Source organism: Mobula birostris, chromosome 4 (genome assembly GCF_030028105.1).
Source record: "Mobula birostris isolate sMobBir1 chromosome 4, sMobBir1.hap1, whole genome shotgun sequence".
Lineage (NCBI taxonomy): Eukaryota > Metazoa > Chordata > Chondrichthyes > Myliobatiformes > Myliobatidae > Mobula > Mobula birostris.
The window spans coordinates 201,975,323-201,989,559 of NC_092373.1; the positions used below are offsets into that span (position 1 = coordinate 201,975,323).

Consider the following 14,237-nt stretch of genomic DNA (forward strand, 5'->3'; position numbering starts at 1 on the left):
CTCCACTGTCTTTAATGGACCCTACCACTAAGTGCATCTTTACCTTCCCTCCACTCTTCACAGTGATCATTCTTTATGTGTCTCCCTTGTCCACTCGCCCCTCCCACTAATCTACCTCCTGGCACTTATCCCTGTAAGTGTGACTAACAGTGCTTACAGATGAGACAACACTTCACCTGCAAGTCTGTCAGCACCATCCTCTACATCCAGTGCTCCCAGTCTGGCCTCCATTACATCGATGAGACCCGACATAGATAGGAGGGCCACTTTGTCATACACCTTCACTTCATCCACCATAAAAAAAAGCAGGATTTCAATTTGACTTCCCATTCTGATATAGAAACATAGAAAATAGGTGCAGGAGTAGGCCATTCGGCCCTTCGAGCCTGTACCGCCATTTATTATGATCATGGCTGATCATCCAACTCAGAACCCCGCCCCAGCCTTCCCTCCATACCCCCTGACCCCCGTAGCCACAAGGGCCATATCTAACTCCCTCTTAAATATAGCCAATGAGCTGGCCTCAACTGTTTCCTGTGGCAGAGAATTCCACAGATTCACCACTCTCTGTGTGAAGAAGTTTTTCCTAATCTCGGTCCTAAAAGGCTTCCCCTCTATCCTCAAACTGTGGCCCCTCGTTCTGGACTTCCCCAACATCGGGAACAATCTTCCTGCATCTAGCCTGTCCAATCCCTTTAGGATCTTATACGTTTCAATCAGATCCCCCCTCAATCTTCTAAATTCCAACGAGTACAAGCCCAGTTCATCCAGTCTTTCTTCATATGAAAGTCCTGCCATCCCAGGAATCAATCTGGTGAACCTTCTTTGTACTCCCTCTATGTCAGATATGTCAGTCTACGGCCTCCTTTACTGTCATGCGGCCACTGTCAGATAGGAGGAGCAACAACTCATATTCCGCCTTGCTATCTCAAATCTCTGGCATGAACATCTACTCCCCCGCCTTTCTCTTTTTCCATTCCCCATTCTGGCTCCCTTCTCTTCACCTAGCCATCATCTCTCTCTGGTGCCCTTCCACCTTTCTTTTCTCCCATGGCCTACTGTCCTCTCCTATCAGATTTCTTCTTCTTCAGCCCTTTACCTCTTCCACCTAATACCTCCCAGCTTTTTACTTCATCCCCCTCCCCCACCTACCTCCCCTCACCTGTCACCTTCTCCATCTTCTTATACTGGCTTCTTCCCTCTTCCCTTCCAGTCCTGATGAAGGATCTTGACTCAAAATGTTGACTGGTTATCTCCACAAATGCTGCCTGACCTGCTGAATTCCTCTAGCATTTTGTGTATGTTGCAGTGGGTGACCTCATATTTTTCACATCATATTCAATCTACTCACTCCTTGGTCCCTCTTTATATCCTCCTTCCCACTCAGAAACCTACCTAGTTTAGTATCATTTGTAAACCTGGAAATATGTTACTTGATCCCTCAGCAAACTCCTCTGTATTGTGAGCAAATACCTAGAATCTGATCATTAATCCCTGTATTGCATCACCCTACTAATCAAAGAAAGATGTTTATTCCCATGTTTGGTCTATTTTCAATTACCAAATCTTAATGCTGGTTAACATTATTGCAAAATATCAGGAAACATCACAATGTCAAAGGTGGCATTATTATCATGGATCAAATCTCTTCACATAAACACTAGGGTATTACATTAATTGTGTTTGTGCTGTTTGTTGAGGTAGTCCCAGTTAACCTGGATAAGACTGCATTGTTTAAATCAGTTTAAAGAAATGTGTTTTGTGACTAACTTTCACAGCTTTAAAAATTTCCATTACCTCTACATTTTTAGAATATGAACAGAAATACACCACCAAAACATTTATATTCGTTTAACTGCTTAGATATCACAGAACTGTGTTCAACAGAATTTATGAAAACTGAAAGTACATGATGCACTGCAGGTTAAAATAAGGACAGAGAATCCAAATGTCATGAATATACAGCAAGAAGACAGTGCTGATATTCAAGTTCAACCATGAACTTTACACAGAGTGTGTGGGGGTGCCAGGAGTGGTGATAGAGACAGATACAATAGGGACAATTAAAAACTCTTAGACAAGCACATGGACGAAAGAGGGGAAAAAAATGGAAGGTTATGTAGTAGGGAAGGGTTAGACTGATCTTAGATTAGGTTAAAATGTTGGCACAACATTGTGGGCCAAAAGGCCTGTACTATGCTGTAATGTTCCATGTTCTTAACTTGTTTAATATAGTACAGGTTCAAGAGAGTCCTCTGTAGTTACATAACTGGTAGTTGCAGCATCATCTTCATTCTGCATGTGGCACAGACCACTGCACTGATAGGGGAACTGCAAACAAAGCTGAATACTGGATTCATCAGCAGAGAACCCAAACTCTGATAATGACAGGGTCACTATTGGAAACAGCTGAACAAACTCTGGCATGGAGCAGCCCAGGAACAATCTCCTGGGACTGAGTTTATTTTCAACCTCAAGCATATTTCTTAGTGCTAAAAATGAGTTCAGTTGTCCTATGACAGGTGAGTTTCCACTCTTTCATTGACTTCTATCTCACTTGAAACTTTTGTAATCACTTGTAATGGAGAAATGCTGTCATAATATCAAAAACAGATTTTTTAATCTAATCCAATGTCCTGATTTGTATAACGGTTACCTAGTTACTTTAGTAAAGTCCAGGGTATCAATGACTAGGTGATTTGATTAGCATTGCTTGATATTTCTGTTAATGACACCTTTCCTTGGCTAGCCCCACCTTTGGACCAATAAAGATGATGGACAGGCTACACCACAGTAGGTGCTTACATAGTTATAGATGCATTAAAACCATCAAACTCTAGTCTCAATGCCAGCAATCCTGTATGTCATGTCGGAGGCGCTGAGACCAGCGATCCTTAGATTGGAGACTGGTTCCAGGTTGGAAGACTGTGGGAGGTCCACAAGGGCCGATAACCTCCAAGTCACAGTGGCCAGAGGTCCATGCAAGTCTAGAAATCTATTTCTTTCCGAGTCCAGAAGAGGAGACCCATAGGTTAACCTCAGTGAAGTCCGGATGGCAAAGCTGAAGATCCAAGTTTAGGGCATGCGGAGTCCAGAGGTAGAAGCCTGAAGGTAGATGTCCGTAAGAGTCACAAGGGCCCAGGTCAAACCTGTGATCAGAATCCTGGGGCAGAGTCCAAAGTAGCAGGACTGAAGTCTGACAGTTTGAGAATCCAGGGACAAAGACAAGAGAATAGAGGCGATCTGTCAGATTGGATGCCTGTCTGGATGCATAAGTGAGTGGGAGGGATTGGAAAGGGGCTTGTTTTACTGCTGTCTTATTTTCTTGTCACTGTTGCAGCTTGTGTTGTTCTGTAAAACATTGTGGCTTGCTATGCCAGTATCATAACAGTTGGCAACACTTGCAGGCACATCCTTGGGTGTGTTAGTTGTTAATACATTTCACTGTGTTTTGGTGTACATGGGATAAATAAATCTGAATCTAATGGGATAATCTTCAGTTTAACTACAAGAGTGACAGGCTCTGAAGCAGATTTCCACCATTACATTTGGAATTACATTACAAATGAAGTGAACTAAATTGGCCAAAAATAGGTCCCTTTGGCATTGGTCACTTCAAGATTAGGGAAGAGTCAGCCCCTCATTATTTATATATTTTTAATTCCATCTAGCACAGGGGTTCCCAACCTGCGGTCCACTGACCCCTTGGTTAGTTGTAAGGCTCCATGGCATAAAAAAGGTTGGGAACCCCTGGCCTAGTAGAACATCCTTCTATTTGTTGCTGATGACTGGCAGTTTGCAGAGTTGCAATTAATGTGTAGATTATGTGGATACCATAGTGCTTCTAATGACCAGCACACATGCCCATATTGAAGCATATCAACATCTCCTTTCCCTGAATGCCTGAAAGTTCTGCTTCATAACTGTTCTTGCACTTTCCTCATTCAACCAAAGTTGGTCATTTCATTACAGAGCAGGAGGAACGGAAACAAGGAATACATCAGGTAACAAGATTACAGCTAATGTTACAAGTCTGTTATTTCATGTGAATACTCAATTTTCTGCTGCAATTCACATTTAGATTTATACAGTGAAATGTGTCATTTGCATTAACAACCAGAACAAACTAAGGATGTGCTGGGGGCAGCCTGCGAGTGCTACCACACATTCCGCCACCAATTAAACTTGCCCACAATGTTCAGCAGAACAACACAAGCATCAACAAGATCTGTTAATTACCAATGTGGCTGAGCAACTTGTGACACAATGAGGATATCCTTAGTGTGAAGACAGGAAATAATCTTAAAAATAACCGAAGCAGGTTGAAAGCATATTGAAATAAAGTAGGTTCACCACAAACTACTAAACACAAATCTGCCTTCTGACATACAATTAAGCAGCCATTTTCTCCAGCTGGAGATTTTAGAACAAGGGAGTACCATCTCAGGATTAAGGGTTTCTCATTTAAGATAATGGAAAAATTAGTCGTGGATTAGATGTTATGCGTAGAATTATATTTGAGGCTGAGCACTGTATTTTGGACACCAAGTAAGTGAAGAACACGGAGATCAGGTGTGAATTTGAAATTGTGCCACAGAATCAGCAGTAATTATGCTGACTAGCAGAGCAAACTCTAAACTCCACATGGCCTCTCATTTCAAAACAGTTATATGGCCACTGCTGTTTGTGAGGTCTTGGTGTGCCCAATTCAGTTGTCCTTCAACAGCTACAATACATCAACGTCTTTAGCTTTAAATTCTTCATTGTCCAAATGTTGTGAAGTGTTACAGAACTGTAAATTCATTTGATTTTGATCCCAAAACAATGCCCTACTCACAAACAAAAGTGACTTACCCACCAAGAGACAACAACATATCACTATCGAAAAACGACTTAACATATTTACAGCAATTTTAACATGGTTAACCAGCAAACCAAAAACAAACACATTTCCTTCGAAATCACAACCTGACTTTGGGGCTGAAGGTGGAAATGAAGCATTTAGGGAATTGGCTGAACGACTGTAGCAAGGATATTTTTGGAAAGGGCAGTGCGGGAGGTGCAATCATGGCAGGGGATGTTGTGGCAGTAGAGTGAGAAAGTTAAGACTGGGAAGTGGTGTCAAGAATTGCGGCAAAGGGTTAAGGAGAGAATAAGATTCCTTTTCATTTCGGAATTGGAGACGGTAAGGAATGGTGCGATTAAAGCCAAGAAAGTGAATAAAGCCAAAGATGGGGATTGGAGTGCGAGGTTGTGGTTGTGATGGGAGATTACGATCAACGATTGTGGGGATGTAACCGGTGAAAATTACTCTAGTAATGGTCAGGGTGGTTCATGTAATGATGGGGGAGGAGTGGAAACCTAGGGAGGAACGTGGGAGGAGGAGTAGAGTCCTGGTGGGGGGTGGGAGGTGGGGGGGTGAGTAGGAGCGGAGTCCTGGGGGGGGGGAAACGAGGAGCGGAGTCCCGGGGAGGGAGGGGGAGAGGGACGGGGATGAGCGGAGTCCCGGGGGGGAGGGGGAGGGGGACGGGGATGAGCGGAGTCCCGGGGGGGAGGGGGCGGAGTCCCGGGTGAGGGAGGGAGGGACAGAGTCCCGGGGAGGGGGGAGAGGGGGGGAGGAGGGAGGAGGGCGGGGAGGAGCGGAGTCCCGGGTGGGGGGGGGGAAGCAGAAGAGGGGAGTCGGGGGGGGTCAGCGGAGGAAGGGTGGGGCGGGTGGTGGAGGGGGGGGGGCGGGCAGAGGAGGGGAGTCCGGGGGGGGGGCGGGGGCAGAGGAGGGGAGTCCGGGGGGGGGGAGCCGAGGAGGGGAGTCCTGGGGGGGGGGGGAGCCGAGGAGGGGAGTCCTGGGGGGGGGGGGAGCCGAGGAGGGGAGTCCTGGGGGGGGGGGAGCCGAGGAGGGGAGTCCTGGGGGGGGGGGGGAGAGCCGAAGAGGGGAGTCCTGGGGGGGGGGGGAGAGCCGAAGAGGGGAGTCCTGGAGGGGGGGGGAGCCGAGGAGGGGAGTCCTGGGGGGGGGGAGCCGAGGAGGGGAGTCCTGGGGGGGGAGCGGAGGAGGGGAGTCCGGGGGGGGGGGGAGCAGAGGAGGGGAGTCCGGGGGGAGGGAGCGGAGGAGGGGAGTCTGGGGGGGGAGGGGAGGAGCGGAGTCCTGGGGGGGAGGGGAGGAGCGGAGTCCTGGGGGGGAGGGGAGGAGCGGAGTCCTGGGGGGGAGGGGAGGAGCGGAGTCCTGGGGGGGATGGGGGAGGGAAGGAGAGGAGCGGAGTCCTGGGGGAGGGGAGGAGAGGAGCGGAGTCCTGGGGGGGATGGAAGGAGAGTCCTGGGGGGGGGTGGGGGAGGGAAGGAGAGTCCTTGGGGGGGGGTGGGGGAGGGAATGAGAGTCCTGGGGGGGGTGGGGGAGGGAAGGAGAGGAGCAGAGTCCTGGGAGGGGGTGGGGGAGGGAAGGAGAGGAGCAGAGACCTGGGGGGAGTGGGGGAGGGAAGAAGAGGAGCGGAGACCTGGGGGGGTGAGGGAAGGAGAGGAGCGAGTCCTGGGGGGGGGGGAGGGAAGGAGAGGAGCGAGTCCTGGGGGGGGGGGAGGGAAGGAGAGGAGCGAGTCCTGGGGGGGGGGGGGAGGGAAGGAGAGGAGCGAGTGCTGGGGGGGCGGGGGAGGGAAGGAGAGGAGCGAGTCCTGGGGGGGGGGGGAGGAGGAGAGGAGAGGAGCGAGTCCTGGGGGGGGGGGGAGGAGGAGAGGAGAGGAGCGAGTCCTGGGGGGGGGGGAGGGAAGGAGAGGAGCGAGTCCTGGGGGGGGGAGGGAAGGAGAGGAGCGAGTCCTGGGGGGGGGGGGGTTTGGGAAGGAGAGGAGCGAGTCCTGGGGGGGGGGGGTTGGGAAGGAGAGGAGCGAGTCCTGGGGGGGGGGGGGAGCGAAGGAGAGGAGCGGAGTCCTGTGGGGGGGGTGAGAGGAGGAGGGGAGTCCCGGGGGAGGGGGTGGGAGGAGGAGGGGAGTGGGGGTGGGAGGAGGAGGGGAGTGGGGGTGGGAGGAGGAGGGGGAGTGGGAAGAGGAGGGGAGTCCCGGGGAGGGGGGACTGGGAGGAGGAGGGGGAGTGGGAAGAGGAGGGGAGTCCCGGGGAGGGGGGGGTGAGAGGAGGAGGGGAGTCCCGGGGAGGTGGGGGGGGTGAGAGGAGGAGGGGAGTCCCGGGGAGGTGGGGGGGGTGAGAGGAGGAGGGGAGTCCCGGGGAGGTGGGGGGGGTGAGAGGAGGGGGGGAGTCCCGGGGAGGTGGGGGGGGTGAGAGGAGGAGGGGAGTCCCGGGGAGGTGGGGGGGTGAGAGGAGGAGGGGAGTCCCGAGGAGGGGAGGAGGAGGGGGGGGAGGAGGAGGGGGGGGGAGGAGGAGGGGGGGAGGAGGAGGGGGGGGAGGAGGAGGGGGGGGAGGAGGAGGGGGGGAGGGGGACGGGGGGGGAGGAGGAGGGGGGGGGAGGGGGGAGGGGGAGGGGGACGGGGGGAGGGGGAGGGGGGGAGGGGGAGGGGGGGAGGAGGAGGGGGGGAGGAGGAGGGGGGGAGGAGGAGGGGGGGGAGGAGGAGGGGGGGAGGGGGACGGGGGGGGAGGAGGAGGGGGGGAGGAGGGGGGAGGGGGAGGGGGAGGGGGAGGGGGAGGGGGAGGGGGAGGGGGAGGGGGAGGGGGGGAGGGGGAGGGGGGAGGGGGGAGGGTGAGAGGGAGGGGGAGAGGGTGAGAGGGTGAGAGGGAGGGTGAGAGGGAGGGGGTGAGGGAGGGTGAGAGGGAGGGTGAGAGGGAGGGGGTGAGGGAGGGGGTGAGGGAGGGGGTGAGGGAGGGGGTGAGGGAGGGGGTGAGGGAGGGGGTGAGGGGAGGAGAGGGAGGGGGAGAGGGAGGGGGAGAGGGAGGGGGAGAGGGAGGGGGAGAGGGAGGGGGAGAGGGAGGGGGTGAGAGGGGGAGAGGGAGGGGGTGAGAGGAGGAGAGGGAGGGGGTGAGAGGAGGAGAGGGGGGGAGGGAGGGAGTGAGAGGAGGAGAGGGAGGGGGGGAGGAGGAGGAGGGTTGGAGGAGGAGGAGGTTTGGAGGAGGAGGGGTGTCCCGGGGGAGGGGGGGGTGGGAGGAGGGGGGGTGGGAGGAGGAGGGGTGTCCAGGAGGAGGGGTGTCCCGGGGGAGGGGGGGTGGGAGGAGGAGGGGTGTCCCGGGGGAGGGGGGGGGTGGGAGAAGGAGGGGTGTCCCGGGGGAGGGGGGGGTGGGAGGAGGAGGAGTGTCCCGGTGGAGGGGGGGTGGGAGGAGGAGCGGTCCTGGGGGAGGGGGTTGGGAGGAGTGTAGTCTTGGGGGGCGAGGGATGGGGAGGAGTGGTAATCCTGGGGGATTGGTGTTGGGCGCTTTGGTTTGCAAAATTTGAGTTTAGTGGATTATAATCTGTGGGGGAGGGGTGCGCTGGGGTTGGTCCTGATGACCTGGTACAACGGCGAGAGTGGGGATCGAGGGCCGAGAATTTGAGAAGAAGTCATTCCGTGGTTGGGGAAGATTGGGGGTGGGGGGAGATGTTTGCTTCAAGGCCTCGGGCCCAGCAGGCTGAAGGAGCTCCTCGTATCCAGGCGGTCCGCATTGAACTCCAGGGATCGTGTGGGAAGGGAGGTTGGGGTAGGATGCAGGGAACTGAAACGCAGCAAACACCCTCGGAGCCCACCAATACTCCACAAAACGCAAAGCAACTGCATAGATATTTACCTCACGCCAACCACGTTTAAAACCCTTTCTCTCGGCGTCTCTCTCGAGCTCGCGGGCGCGCGCGGGCAAACAAACGGACCTCAAAACTATCCCGCCTCCTGTGTTTCGCGCTGATTGGACCATCCCGCCCTTCTAACGGGATGGACTTCCGCAGAGACCAATGGAAATGGGGAACTGGAGAGGAGCCTGAAAGTGAATTGGTTCCCCTTTGCGTCGCTCTGAAGCGGAAGGCGGGACGCGTATTCGAGGCGGGCTCGCGCACTGGCAAGCGAACGAACTCAAACCTATCCCGCCTCCGTGCCTCGTAATGAATGGACGATCGCAATATCGTCCCGCCCTTCTGATGCGACCGTGTGCTCTGGGAACCAATAGAAACCGCGTGGTGGAGAAGGGGCTGAGAACGAATTGGTTACGGGCCGCATCGCTCCGAAATGGAAGGCGGGACTCTTGGCGCAGGCGGACACGCGCGCTCTCGTGGTTGTTTTTCAGGCGGAGAGAGTGAGAAGGCTCGGGCGTTACGTCATCGCACTGCCCCGTTCTATCCAATGAGGAGGACAGTCAGTGTTAAACAGCCGCGCCTCTTGCCCCGCCCACTGTAATGTTGTTGCGTACGATGGTTGGTTTCTGTCGTCTTTCATACTCAAGCTGGGGGTTGAAGGAAAGAAGAATCTCGTTTGGTGCATTTTATTGATTTATGTATAATTGTCTTGACCAATCCCTTGGAGCTGCTTGAGAGGATTGAAAGGCAGAACCCCTCCACTAGAGCCTGATTATTGGTTAACTTGAACGTCAATCATCAATAAAGAGGCGGGGCAAACTACAGTTGTGGTCCCGCCCCCTTTGGCGTAGGATTTGTTGCTCGAAATTGGAACGGTTTATTATTGTAACATATGCCAAGATACAGTGAAAAACCTCTCTAGCATACAGATCAAACCATACACCGTGCATTGAGCTAGAACAAAGTAAAACAATAACAATGCAGAATCAAGTGTTAAATTTATAGAGCGAGTGCAGTACAAGTAAACGATAAAGTGCAAAATCATAATGATGTAAGTTCTAAAGCTAAGATCCAAGATTGTTTAATGTCATTTCCAGTACAAAGTGTAAAGCAGAACGAAATAATTGTTACTCTGGATCTGATGCAGCGCAAAAAAAATAAAATAAGATTTAAAAAACACAATAATTTAAAAACACAATAAATATAAATACGTAGCTTGGATGTCCAGCCGTAAAGTGATGCTTGGCACAGGAGTGTCCGTACATAAAGTGACTCTGACGGGAAATTATAAAGTAGTGGTGGTTGGTGGTGTGGAGGGGTGGGTTACTGGGTGGAGGTGTTGATCAGCCTTACTGCTTGGGGAAAGTAATTGTTTTGAGCCTGGTGGCCCTGGCGTTGATGCTACGTAGTCTCCTCCGTGATGGGAGTGGGACAAACAGAGTAGTTGGGATCCTCTATGATACATCATTTTTCAAGAGTCTGGTAACAGTGGTTTAGAAGCTGTTCTTCAGCCTTGCTTTCGTGCTTTCAGGCGTTGTTCCTTGCTCACTGTAATTTTGTATTGGAATTGTTTTATTATTGTTACATATCACTGCATCTCGCAGTGAGAAACTTGTCTTGCACACTGTTCATACAAATCAATTAAATTGAGCTAGAATAAGGTAAAACAATAACAATGCAGAATCAAATGTAAAAGCTACCGAGAGAGTACAGTGCCGGTAACCGATAAAGTGCCAGATCACAACGAGGTCGATGGTAAAGCCGAGTCCAGTTATCGTATTCAAGAATCATTCTTCTTGCGCTTTGATTGGCTCTGCTGGCTGTCCATTATTGGCATTCCGTGATCCTGATTCGACAATTCTTTGTTACAACACATGACGTTTCAATGTGCTCAGTCATTGGTGTCGCCTCCTTGTGTGTTGTATCAGACTGCTTCCAGATGGCAGCCTTCCTCTCTGTGTACACAGCGCGCCGCTACGATTGTCAAAGGCTGTGTTCTACGTTTGCATGTGCATTTTGTTACGAATATATTCTAATATATATATATAAAAACATGCATTTGCAACGAAGAGAGTTCAGGAATGATCACCCAGCCCAGTTCTTGGGAGGGTGGGCTGACCCATAAGGAGAGGTTAGACAAGGCTGCCGCTCTCCAGAGGCTAGAAGCATCTGTCATTCAGGACCCCCGTCTCACACAGGGCACGGCCTCTTCTCATTGCTACCATCAAAGAGGAAGTAGCCTGAAAACACACGCTCAAAATTCTTCCCCCACCACCAACAAATTTCTGAATGGACAATAAACCCATGAACACTGCCTCAGAATTTTTTCTTGTTTGTTCTCTTTTTGCACTACTTATTTAATTTAATATGTATATATTTCTTATTGTAATTTATAGATTTTAAATATGTATTGCAATGTACTGCTGCCGTAAAAGGACATAAATGCAAGAGATTCTGCAGATGCTGGAAATCCAAAGCAACACACACAAAATGCTGGAGGGAGAAAAAGGGAACTCAGCAGCCCAGGCAGCATCTATGGAAGTTAATAAGTCGACATTTCGGGCTGAGACCCTTCTTCAGGACTGGACAAGAAGGGGAAAGACGCCAGAATAGAAAGGTGGAGAGAGGGGAAGGAGGACTAGTAGAAGGTGATAGGTAAATTCAGGAGGGTGGGAAAGGAGGCTGGAGAAGAAGGAATCTGAGAAGAGAGGAAAGTGAACCGTGGGGAAAAGGAGAGGACACCAGGGGAAGGTGATACACAGGAGAGGAGAAAAGGTAAGAGGCCAGAGTGGGAAATTGAAGAAGAGGGAAGGGGAAGGGAAATAAATTACTGGAAGGAGAAATAGACATCAGGTTGGAGGCTACCTAGACAGAATATGAGGTGTTGCTCCTCTACCCTGAGGTGGTCTCATTCTGACAAAAGAGGAGGCCATGTCAGAACGGGAATGAGGATGGGCTTAAAATGGTTGGCCACCAGGAAATTCTGCTTCTTGTGAATGAAGTGGAGGGGCTCGACAAATCAACCCCCAATTTACAATTTACTCACCAGTGCAGAGGGGGCCGTGTATGCCAGTGATTTTAAACCTGATTCTGAAGAATGGGCCATCATAAACACAAGAGATTCTGCAGATGCTGAAAATCCAGAGCAACACACACACAAAATGCTGGAGGAACTCAGCAGGTCATGCAACATCGAAGGAGGGGAATAAACAGTTGACATTTCAGGCTAAAACCTTTCTCAAGGATCCAGAATGAGCAATCGTCTCAATGAGGTGAGAATTCTCACAGGGCTGGACATTGTCCACTCAGGGAGATATTTCTTAATCACAATCTCAGTGTAGCAGCTACTTTCCCAATGAAGACTTGATCCAAAATGTCTTTTATCCATTGATGCTGCCTGGCCCACTTGAGTTCCTCCAGTAATTTGTGTGTTGCTCTGGATTTCCAACATCTGCAACCTCTTTTTGTGTCTCCACAATGACCACTTTGCACAACAACGGACTCTGTTATTGTTCTTCTAATTCTGAATCAGTTTGTTATCACTGATTTATGTCATGATTCTTTTTGTTTTGTAGCAGCAGTTCAATGCAATACAGAAAAATACTTTAAGATACAATAAGAATTTTTTAAAATAGAGGGAAAAATACTGAGGTGCTGTTCATGGGTTCATGGACCATTCAGCAATCTGATGGCAAATGGGAAGAACCTGTTCCTAAAATGTTGAGGCTGTTTCCTCAGGTCCCTGTACTTCCTTCCAGAAGAGAGGCCATGTCCTGGGCATGAATGTTGTGTGTTTAATATTCAGTTTTATTTGAATAATGCACAGGAGGCCAGGTCACCGATTGCTCTTCACAGAAGGCTGGATCAGCATTCGCTCTTCATGGGAAGCTGGGTCAGCGGTCGTTCTCCACAGGAAGCTGGGTCAGGCCAGAGGTCAAAAGGCCGTGGGTCAGTGGTCACTCCCCCAGGAAGGACTGAGTTTGAGCTGTCACTCTCCTCAATGCCGACAGAGGATGTTTTTGAAATTCCAAGGCGGACGTGATTACTAGTGTGGACTGGTGTTTATATTGGTCTCCTTCAGTTTTCCTGAGTTATCTTTCTTGTTGCTGAGTGGCAGGCGAGTGATATGTAAGTTTTTTTGGGCAAGGGAGGCGTTGAGGATTGGGGGTCTGATGTTCTTGTTGATGGTGTTTTTCCATGTGAGTGATCTGTTAGATTTTTGTGTACAAGAGACGGGTAGGTGGCTTGATGTTATTGACGCTATTTTTTTTTGCTTGGGAGGGGCTTGGGGGTTAAGGATTTGATGACTTAGCTGCTGTGTCCAGGTGGGTAATTTGTTAGTTTTTGTGCAAGGGAGGGGTGGGGGGGGGGTTGGTGTTCACATGTTTTGTTTCTTTTACTTTCACATGCATAGGGGGAGGTTTATGTCCTTTCTTTCAATGACCATGGTTTTTCTGTATTTCATGGCTATCTGGAGAAGATGACTCTCAGAGTTGTATTCTACATACATACTTTGATAATAAAATGAACCTTTGCAACTTTTACTATTGTAAATATATTGTTTACATAATGCATTGCATTGTATTATTTATTGTATTATTGTATTATAATGCATTGTATTATTTATTGTTTACATAATGCATTGCAGGTTAAATGTACAAGTACGTGAAGGGCATACGTCATCACAGTGTGCACATCACTAAAAGTAAAATGAAGCTAAGCACACGCATCTCCCAGCTCTGTGTTTTTCTTTCAATTAGTTTTATGTTTTGGAGTTACAAAACATACCAGTGGTGACAAGGAAGTTTTAAACTAACCCAAGGTGACTACCTACTTGTTGAAGTGCAGTGAGACGGTTGAGTTAAAAAAGAAGCGAAACAAGACAGTCAAGTTTAAAAAAAGGCAGAAAGTAGACAAATTCATGACTTTATAAACAGTGAATACTGGATGATAATAATAATGTGTTTTTAAAAGAGCAGAAATGACTAGCTACATTGGAAAGAGAGACGCATTCAATTGCACAAAAGATAACTGAGTATTGTACACTGAGTGAATTGGGCAGAGTTTTGAAGAAAATGAAATAGATAGTGAAAGCTGAGTGCCAGTTTTGCTGAGTGCATTGTGTGCTTAGACATTTATCTGCTCCAACTAAACCAGCCAAAATTAGCTTTACTGACATGGTAAAAGTAATGCGGGAACATTTGGAACAGAAGCAATTGTTAGTTGCAGAATGCTTTAAGTTTCATCAGCAGAATAAAAAGGAAGGGGAGTCTATACCAAAGCATGTGGCTGATTTGAAGAGATTATCTGAGCAATATCAGTTTGGTGATGGGCTTAATGTTGCACTGAGAGATTGGTTAGTTTGTGGAAGCATTCAGAAATGGCTCCCAGATGAAGCACAGCTCACATTTAAAACAGCAGTTGAAATTGCTGTATCAATGGAAGCAGCGGCCAGAGACACAACTGAATTACAGTGAGGGATGGAAGTGTGCATGGACAAAATTGTGATGTCAAAACAGAAGCATGCCTGTGTGGAGGAAAAGATTGTGAGTA

At 49.9% G+C, this 14,237-nt stretch overlaps 1 protein-coding gene across 1 annotated transcript in view; it reads right to left on the minus strand.

Annotated features, from left to right (window-relative positions):
• paip2b (poly(A) binding protein interacting protein 2B) overlaps positions 1 to 8,824 on the minus strand; it is a 122,628-nt gene extending 113,804 nt beyond the window's left edge. Inside the window, exon 1 of the mRNA XM_072256770.1 lies at positions 8,687 to 8,824. Coding sequence (XP_072112871.1) covers positions 8,687 to 8,809 — 123 coding nt within the window. The 5' untranslated portion in view covers positions 8,810 to 8,824. The remainder of the gene's footprint in view (positions 1 to 8,686) is intronic.
• Between the last annotated feature and the right edge of the window lie 5,413 nt (positions 8,825 to 14,237).